The sequence below is a fragment of the Orbicella franksi genome, chromosome 3 (assembly GCF_964199315.1).
Source record: "Orbicella franksi chromosome 3, jaOrbFran1.1, whole genome shotgun sequence".
NCBI lineage: Eukaryota > Metazoa > Cnidaria > Anthozoa > Scleractinia > Merulinidae > Orbicella > Orbicella franksi.
In genome coordinates, this window is record NC_138147.1 from 27,855,260 (window position 1) to 27,866,039 (window position 10,780).

The following is a 10,780-nucleotide window of genomic DNA, read 5'->3' on the forward strand; positions in this document are numbered from 1 at the left end:
TTAATTTTAGTATGATATTAGTTAACTTATTTTGCTCTCGCAGCTGCAGAAATATGCGCCATCTATAAAACAAAATTGCAAAAAATTTGCATATCCGAAAAAAATAAAATTTAACTTAAGCCTTAATGAAGACTTGAGTCATAATTTTCGAATAATTCCCGGCTGAGTGTTAACTACGTAACCCACAGTTTCCTTGCTTTCTTCTATAAATGCGCAATAAATCATTTTGTGAATATTCGTTGGGTTTCTGAACTTGAGACGAATCATGGAAACACAAACTCTGAACTTAAGGCGGTTATTAAAAAAATTTAGTGCACAATTTCTGTGTTAATATCGTTAACGACTTTTCCTGTCATAATAACACACCCATCTCATATCGCATAAAAACGCCGCGCTTTCTGCATGTTTTATGAGCGAAAACAACATCAAAACCTTCTTATTGTTTAACTTAATGACTGTATTTTGTCAAGAGTCTAATCTCTTTTAATTATGCGTGATGTAGTCCACACGAAGAAAAATGGCAATTTATTGTTTTTCATCTTTATTCACTGTTGCATGGTAAACTTACATTTTAGAACAATTTTTATATTTCTTTACAACAATGATGAAAACTTTCTCAATGGCTATCTTATTGCTGGAAAAAACATTTCATACTGATATATTAAAATGAGTAAGCACCACTTTTAATCTTAGGCAATGGTTAGGAGAACTTCTAAAATCTTAGTCGTAAAACATCATTAACCCTTTTCATCGTATTGGTCTACAAGAACTAACTTGTAAAACAATGGCAAAGCACTTGTCTCATTGTGGCCTTCACTGCTTGTCTAACTTCATCTAGCTTCCAACAGTAAAGAATCGGGTTTAAAGACGAGTTTAAGAAAATTAAAGTGGTTGTATAAATCCTAGCGTGATAAACAGATACAGATAGTCCACTCTTAGCCCTCAAAGCAGTCACTACACCATGAGGTAGATAACAAGCGACCAGCGTCAGTTGCAACCATATTACAGTGGAAACGGCCTTTTTGTATCGCGCTATGTTCAGTTGATTTGCTTGGCTCGGTTGTTGAACATTGCGGCTGTGAATCTGAGTGTTATGTTGACGGAGGGTGAGGAAAATCTTTGTGTAAGAGAAGATCGAGATTATAAGATATAGGGGTATAGCTATGGTGCCATACCATATGGTTATTACGGGATTCCAAAATACCATTCCTGAAAAGGCAGCGGCAATAACCCAAGTGGTGATAACGATCAGGTACATTCGCTTTAAAGTTACAACTTGTCTGTGCCTCAGTCCCAACAACAAGGCGAGAAGTCTGTCCACGCTTAGTTCAGTCAGAGTTGCGACCGACACTCCACACAAGATATAACCTATTAGAAAACTTGCCGCCGATAGGTGAGGACAAATATTCCAATGTTCATTCACCTCAGACATCCAATAGCCAACAGAGAGAGGCTCTACAAATAGACCAACACAGAGATCAGTTGTTGCAAGACTGCGAAGCAAGAGTTTGGACGGCGGATGAAGTGAAGACTCCTTGTGAAGAGCAATTAAGATTAGAGCATTTCCAAGAAATGCAGTAACGGACAGAAAAGTGTTTAAAACTGAAATAAATGTCAACTGGCCGTGTAGTCCAGCGGTTAATCCTGCGGAACACACGAGTTGCTCAACTGGTTTCTGCTGTCCATCTCCAGTAAAGTTTGCTGCTGCCATTTAGTTGGTAAGATGATATGGCTGTTTGTAGCAGCTGTATTCGATCAGCTCTCTGTGGAAACGTTTCACTGTAGAAAAGTTACAAAGCGGCTTCTCAACTGACGAATAATTCCTTTTTCAAGTTTGCTTAAACATAAATTTGGAAGACAATTAAATTTAGCGGGTAGCCAATTAGCTGGGTAAATAAATAAAGATAAAATAAAAACTATTAAAATAACATTGTCAAACTATTGGTTTTGAAGGCTATGTCTTAAACTGCAGGAAATATTTCGAAAATTCTGAAAATTCTTCCTGTTATTCTAAATTAGAATTTCTCCCTCGATCACGCATCAAACTAATTGTTAGTCATGTAAGTCATATTGTTTACAAAGATAGTGTCTGAAACAGTGCGGGTGGCAATGTATCACACATTTTAAAACGGAAATAGTGTGAATTCTATTTTTTTTTTTTCAGTTTGGGAGAATGTTAGGGTGGATTATTTTATTGCTGCCATTACTCTGCCTCCATTCGTGTTCTTCATTTGAAGCGAACGGTGTTCACGTAGGGCTAGCCTTTTAAAGGTCAACTGAACCATAATTCAGGGCGAGGAAATGTTAAAAAAAAAAAAAAAAACATTTAAGAGGAAACTCATGCGGAATTTTTCTTTCTGAACCGTGAAAAGGAGTAAAGAAGTTAAAAGTACGAATACAGCCGATGGCCTCGTGAAAACGTTTCTAAAATGACCGCGCACTTTAACGGAAGGAATGGAATTGAGACTCTGCTTTGTAACGTCATTGTTGTCTTGAACACTGCAGCGTTTTTGCGTCAGTGAGTCGTTCGTGGGGAAGGTTTTGGATCTAAAAACAAACCGTATTTTGCTTGGGAAATGACCGAGACCGGTACGCCCGCTATTCGGCAGGCATTATTCGCTTGTTTTTCGTAGTTTTGCTACCTTGTAAAATATTTATTATTTTCCACGTTGTAGTTGTGAAGCGATTTCACCCCATATCTCTCAGCCTTCACTCCTTCACTTCCCGTATGACATTTGGAAACCATTTGGAAACCGGGGGGGGGGGGACTCCCACATGAAAAGGCAATGAATGCTCGACGGAAAATTTAAATTTAACTCCTAAGGGAGACTGATGTGGACGTTGCTTGAGCTTCCATTAGACCCCTTAAAGATACCACTTAAAACGTAATAGGTTAAATTTCTAGCCACTGTTTAAGGAGAGATTTTGCGCGCGCACTTGTAGACCCGACTCGCGTATTTGAGAGATCAGAAGAAATCAAGCCTGAAAACAGAAATTAAATGAGAGCGTTTCTTTTATTATTGTTTTCTTGAGTGCACTCTAAAGGATACTTTGACAGTTAAAAATGGTGACCTTTCGTCATCAACACCCTAAGTGAGACCAGAATCCTTGATTCGTACCCGAGACTACAAGCATCCCCGACCTTTTCATATAGGAGTTCCCCCCGGGTTTCGAACATCAGTCGTTTAAGGCCGTTTTACACTCGCTTGCAGCGTGTCAAGTCAGTTATTTTCGAGAGGTAGAAGGTGTAACGGTTTTTTCATTGTAAGGAAAATACTTATGGTTTTTCCTTAGCGATTTGATTCAGGGAAAGTCTTCGTGGTATTTCCTTTACACACCTACGTGATATTGTGAGTTCGAAAGACATCGATATAAACGAATGATTAAACGCTCCAGACGATTATTTTAACACAAGAAAGGGGAAGACAAACGCTACCTTTCGGTAAATGGTTTTTTGACAGCAAAGAATAAAGAATGAAGAAGAAAAGGAAAAATAATCAGTGGTCACCACTGGGAGACGAACTCCCAATATCTCGCACGGCAAGGCAGCGCTTATCACACTAAGTTACTTGTACATTTAACAAATTGACGTCAGTTTTTCATGCGTCTGTCCCGTTACTGATCATGAATTTCGTCATTTCATTGTCAAAGGAGCTGTAGATCCACGAAGCGATAGCCGAGTGCATCCGCAGACTACTTTGACAATGTTATGACAATATTCATTGTCAATAACAGGACAGACGCATTAAAAACTGACGTCAATTTGTTTTTACGATAACAAATTGTCAAATTGTCCGCTCTCGCTCGTTGACGTATCGCATAATTTATAAATTCATCTGTCTGTCCGCTTATTGACGATAAAAATTAGCCAATGAGCGCGCGAGAATTTCTACAGTTATTGTAAAAAAGTTACTGGAAGGTGAAAGTATTAATGTTTTATTTACGCACCGCAGGCTCAAGTGTTTCGCTCAGTCTATACCTCACTTTTGACCAAACAAAATGATCTTGCCATTTTTGACTACAGCACCAGGAAGACATCCACAGATACATGTAATATAAAACGTGTAGGCAGGCCCGAGTAACAAACAGTTCCTTAACGTTGACTTTTTTCGTTTTTCAAAACCCTAAGTGGAAAAAGGCTTTACGGGCTTTTTCGAAAGCTAGACTGCCCTCACATCACAGTAGTTCGATTTCTTAATGAGCACTGCCCCATAACACCCACTCAAAATTTATTTTCTAAGTTCAGTGGCTCACAGCCACTTTGATTTGTCTTGCAACTTTCCACAGTGAAGTTAAGAATCGTCGGTACTGCGTCTTTCTAGACTACAAATTGATGAGGCATGAAAGAAGGTCCCAACAAACTCCTCACCGCAATATTTTGTTCAAAGCTGTCTTCGGTAAAGTGTTCTGCACAAAAGGGCGAATGCTTCTAGGGCGTAAAGCATTCCTTTTCATTTTCATAAGCCATTATCAAGCATAAAAAACAGTGATTTTAACATTCCAATATCTCCGCAATGCCTCGTCCAATTCGTTTGAAACTTCAGAATATGTTTATTTTATATTTAATGAACATATTGGACTCCAATTAAAAAAATGCCTAAATTATGGTTCATTTGATCTTCAACTTTCTTTTGGGATGCGTATTTATTTTAATTTTGTTGTCGCCGATGTGTTCACCGTTGCATTTTTTTACTCTATTATCAATTTTGACGTCTAGTCATTTGTATTATCTCTTTTTTTTGTTTTTAATTTTTATTATGATTTACAGGGCCCCACTAAAAACCACGAAGGCGAGTGGGCTCCCTGAAGAAATATTATTATTATTATTATTATTAGTAGTAGTAGTAGTAGTAGTAGTAGTAGCAGTAGTAGTAATAGTAGTAGTACTACTGGTAGTGCTAGTATTAGTATTAGTATTATTACTAGTATTAGTATTAGAATTAGTATTAGCATTAGCATTAGCATTAGTATTAGCATTAGTATTAGCATTAGTATTAGCATTAGTATTAGCATTAGTATTAGTATTAGAATTAGTATTAGTATTAGCATTTACATTAGCATTAGTATTAGCATTAGCATTAGCATTAGCATGAGCATTAACATTAGTATTAGTATTAGTATTAGCATTAGCATTAGCATGCGCATTAGCATTAGCATGGGCATTAGCATTAGCATTAGCATTAGCATTAGTATTAGAATTAGCATTAGTATTAGTATTAGTATTAGTATTAGAATTAGTATTAGTATTAGTATTAGCATTAGAATTAGCATTGCATTAGCATTAGCATGAGCATTAGCATTAGCATTAGGATTAGGATTAGCATTAGCATTAGTATTAGCATTAGCCTTAGCATTAGTATTAGTATTAGAATTAGTATTAGTATTAGCATTAGCATTAGAATTAGCATTAGCATGAGCATGAGCATTAGCATTAGCATTAGCATTAGTATTAGTATTAGAATTAGTATTAGTATTAGCATTAGCATTAGTATTAGCATTAGCATTAGCATGAGCATTAACATTAGTATTAGTATTAGTATTAGCATTAGCAGTAGAATTAGCATTAGCATGAGCATGAGCATTAGCATTAGCATTAGCATTAGTATTAGTATTAGTATTAGAATTAGTATTAGTATTAGCATTAGCATTAGTATTAGCATTAGCATTAGCATGAGCATTAACATTAGTATTAGTATTAGCATTAGCATTAGCATTAGAATGAGCATTAACATTAGTATTAGTATTAGCATTAGCATTAGCATTAGTATTAGTATTAGAATTAGTATTAGTATTAGCATTAGCATTAGTATTAGTATTAGTATTAGTATTAGTATTAGTATTAGTATTAGTATTAGTATTAGCATTAGCATTAGCATTAGTATTAGTATTAGCATTAGCATTAGTATTAGTATTAGTATTAGAATTAGTATTAGCATTAGCATTAGCATTAGTATTAGCATTAGCATTAGCATGAGCATTAACATTAGTATTAGCATTAGCATTAGCATTAGCATTAGTATTAGCATTAGTATTAGTATTAGCATTAGCATTAGCATTAGTATTAGTATTAGTATTAGTATTAGAATTAGTATTAGTATTAGTATTAGCATTAGCATTAGCATTGTATTAGTATTAGCATTAGCATTAGTATTAGCATTAGCATTAGTATTAGTATTAGCATTAGCATTAGCATTAGTATTAGTATTAGTATTAGAATTAGTATTAGTATCAGTATTAGCATTAGCATTAGTATTAGTATTAGTATTAGCATTAGCATTAGTATTAGTATTAGTATTAGAATTAGTATTAGTATTAGTATTAGCATTAGAATTGGCATTAGCATTAGCATTAGCATTAGCATGAGCATTAGCATTAGCATTAGCATTAGCACTAGCATTAGCATTAGCATTAGCATTAGCATTAGCATTAGGATTAGCATTAGCATTACCATTAGTATTAGTATTAGAATTAGTATTAGTATTAGCATTAGCATTAGAATTAGCATTAGCATGAGCATGAGCATTAGCATTAGCATTAGCATTAGCATTAGTATTAGTATTAGAATTAGTATTAGTATTAGCATTAGCATTAGCATTAGTATTAGCATTAGCATTAGCATTAGTATTAGTATTAGTATTAGTATTAGCATTATTATTAGCATTAGCATTAGCATTAGCATTAGCATTAGCATTAGTATTAGCATTAGCATTAGCATTAGTATTAGTATTAGTATTAGAATTAGTATTACTATTAGTATTAATATTAGCATTAGAATTAGCATTAGCATTAGCATTAGCATTAGCATTAGCATTAGCATTAGTATTAGTATTAGAATTAGTATTAGTATTAGCATTAGCATTAGAATTAGCATTAGCATGAGCATGAGCATTAGCATTAGCATTAGCATTAGAATTAGTATTAGTATTAGTATTAGCATTAGAATTAGCATTAGCATGAGCATTAGTATAAGTATTAGAATTAGAATTAGTATTAGTATTAGCATTAGCATTAGTATTAGTATTAGAATTAGTATTAGTATTAGTATTAGTATTGGTATTACTATTAGCATTAGTATTAACATTAGCATTAGCATTAGCATTAGCATTAGTATTAGCATTAACATTACCATTAGTTTTAGTATTAGTATTAGTATTAGCATTAGCATTAGTATTAGTATTAGAATTAGCATTAGTATTAGCATTAGTATTAGCATTAGCATTAGTATTAGCATTAGCATTAGTATTAGCATGAGAATTAGCATTAGCATTAGTATTAGCATTAGCATGCGCATTAGTATTAATATTAGTATTAGTATTAGTATTAGTATTAGTATTAGCATTAGCATTAGTATTAGTATTAGTATTAGTATTAGCATTAGCATTAGTATTAGAATTAGCATTAGTATTAGCATTAGTATTAGCATTAGCATTAGCATTAGCATAAGCATTAGCATTAGCATTAGCATTAGCATTAGCATTAGCATTAGCATTAGCATTAGCATTAGCATTAGTATTAGAATTAGCATTAGTATTAGCATTAGCATTAGTATTAGCATTAGCATTAGCATTAGTATTAGTATTAGAATTAGTATTAGTATTAGCATTAGCATTAGTATTAGTATTAAAATTAGTATTAGTATTAGTATTATTATTAGCAGTAGTATTAGCATTAGTATTAGCATTAGCATTAGCATTAGCATTAGCATTAGCATTAGCATTAGCATTAGCATTAGCATTAGCATTAGTATTAGTATTAGAATTAGTATTAGTATTAGCATTAGTATTAGTATTAGCATTAGTATTGACATTAGTAGAATTAGCATTAGTATTGACATTAGCATTAGCATTAGCATTAGCATTAGCATTAGCATTAGCATTAGCATTAGTATTAGAATTAGCATTAGTATTAGCATTAGCATTAGTATTAGCATTAGCATTAGCATTAGTATTAGTATTAGAATTAGTATTAGTATTAGCATTAGCATTAGTGTTAGTATTAAAATTAGTATTAGTATTAGTATTATTATTAGCAGTAGTATTAGCATTAGTATTAGCATTAGCATTAGCATTAGTATTAGTATAAGTATTAGCATTAGCATTAGTTTTAGTATTAGAATTAGCATTAGTAGTAGCATTAGGATTAGCATTAGCATTAGCATTAGTATTAGCATTAGCATTAGCATTAGTATTAGTATTAGAATTAGTATTAGTATTAGCATTAGCATTAGTATTAGTATTAAAATTAGTATTAGTATTAGTATTATTATTAGCAGTAATAATAGCATTACTAATAATAATAGCATTAGCATTAGCATGAGCATTAGCATTAGTATTAGTAGTAGCATTAGGATTAGCATTAGCATTAGCATTAGCATTAGTATTAGCATTAGCATTAGCATTAGTATTAGTATAAGTATTAGCATTAGCATTAGTTTTAGTATTAGAATTAGCATTAGTAGTAGCATTAGGATTAGCATTAGCATTAGCATTAGTATTAGCATTAGCATTAGCATTAGTATTAGTATTAGAATTAGTATTAGTATTAGCATTAGCATTAGTATTAGTATTAAAATTAGTATTAGTATTAGTATTATTATTAGCAGTAGTATTAGCATTAGTATTAGCATTAGCATTAGCATTAGCATTAGCATTAGCATTAGCATTAGCATTAGCATTAGTATTAGTATTAGAATTAGTATTAGTGTTAGCATTAGTATTAGTATTAGCATTAGTATTGACATTAGCATTAGCATTAGTATTAGCATTAGTGTTAGTATTAGTATTAGCATTAGCATTAGCATTAGCATGAGCATTAGCATTAGTATTAGTATTAGTATTAGTATTAGCATTAGAATTAGCATTAGCATTAGCATTAGCATGAGCATTAGCATTAGCATTAGAATTAGCATTAACATTAGTATTAGCATTAGCATTAGCATTAGCATTAGTATTAGAATTAGTATTAGTATTAGCATTAGCATTAGAATTAGCATTAGCATTAGCATTAGCATGAGCATTAGTATAAGTATTAGAATTAGAATTAGTATTAGTATTAGCATTAGCATTAGTATTAGTATTAGAATTAGTGTTAGTATTAGTATTAGTATTGGTATTAGTATTAGCATTAGTATTAGCATTAGTATTAGCATTAGCATTAGTATTAGAATTAGCATTAGTATTAGCATTAGTATTAGCAGTAGCATTAGTATTAGCATTAGCATGAGCATTAGCATTAGTATTAGTAGTAGCATTAGGATTAGCATTAGCATTAGCATTAGCATTAGTATTAGCATTAGCATTAGCATTAGTATTAGTATAAGTATTAGCATTAGCATTAGTTTTAGTATTAGAATTAGCATTAGTAGTAGCATTAGGATTAGCATTAGCATTAGCATTAGTATTAGCATTAGCATTAGCATTAGTATTAGTATTAGAATTAGTATTAGTATTAGCATTAGCATTAGTATTAGTATTAAAATTAGTATTAGTATTAGTATTATTATTAGCAGTAGTATTAGCATTAGTATTAGCGTTAGCATTAGCATTAGCATTAGCATTAGCATTAGCATTAGCATTAGCATTAGCATTAGCATTAGTATTAGTATTAGAATTAGTATTAGTATTAGCATTAGTATTAGTATTAGCATTAGTATTGACATTAGCATTAGCATTAGTATTAGCATTAGTGTTAGTATTAGTATTAGCATTAGCATTAGCATGAGCATTAGCATTAGTATTAGCATTAGCATTAGCATTAGCATTAGCATTAGCATTAGTATTAGCATTAGCATGCGCATTAGTATTAATATTAGTATTAGTATTAGCATTAGCATTAGCATGAGCATTAGCATTAGTATTAGCATTAGCATGCGCATTAGTATTAATATTAGTATTAGTATTAGTATTAGCATTAGCATTAGCATGAGCATTAGCATTAGTATTAGTAGTAGCATTAGGATTAGCATTAGCATTAGCATTAGCATTAGTATTAGCATTAGCATTAGCATTAGTATTAGTATAAGTATTAGCATTAGCATTAGTTTTAGTATTAGAATTAGCATTAGTAGTAGCATTAGGATTAGCATTAGCATTAGCATTAGTATTAGCATTAGCATTAGCATTAGTATTAGTATTAGAATTAGTATTAGTATTAGCATTAGCATTAGTATTAGTATTAAAATTAGTATTAGTATTAGTATTATTATTAGCAGTAGTATTAGCATTAGTATTAGCGTTAGCATTAGCATTAGCATTAGCATTAGCATTAGCATTAGCATTAGTATTAGTATTAGTATTAGTATTAGTATTAGCATTAGCATTAGTATTAGTATTAGAATTAGCATTAGTATTAGCATTAGTATTAGCATTAGCATTAGTATTAGCATTAGCATTAGTATTAGCATTAGCATTAGTATTAGCATTAGAATTAGCATTAGCATTAGTATTAGCATTAGCATGCGCATTAGTATTAATATTAGTATTAGTATTAGTATTAGCATTAGCATTAGTATTAGTAGTAGTATTAGTATTAGTATTAGTATTAGTATTAGTATTAGCATTAGTATTAGTATTAGTATTAGCATTAACATTAGTATTAGAATTAGCATTAGTATTAGCATTAGTATTAGCATTAGCATTAGTATTAGCATTAGCATTAGCATTAGCATTAGCATTAGCATTAGTATTAGAATTAGCATTAGTATTAGCATTAGTATTAGCATTAGCATTAGTATTAGCATTAGCATTAACATTACCATTAGTATTAGCATTAGTATTAGTAT

The 10,780-nt window shown here is 31.5% G+C and overlaps 1 protein-coding gene across 1 annotated transcript; it reads right to left on the reverse strand.

The window, feature by feature from the left end:
* Positions 1-551: 551 nt before the first annotated feature.
* On the reverse strand, positions 552-1,898 carry LOC145483165 (putative G-protein coupled receptor 45). Its single transcript, XM_081461757.1, has one exon. The coding sequence runs from the start codon at positions 1,709-1,711 to the stop codon at positions 770-772; it is 942 nt and encodes a 313-aa protein (XP_081317883.1). The 5' UTR covers positions 1,712-1,898; the 3' UTR covers positions 552-769.
* Between the last annotated feature and the right edge of the window lie 8,882 nt (positions 1,899-10,780).

What these genes read in the sequence shown, in the direction of transcription:
- LOC145483165 (XM_081461757.1), bottom strand. Translation starts at nt 1,711, where the DNA reads ATGGCAGCAGCAAACTTTACTGGAGATGGACAGCAGAAACCAGTTGAG.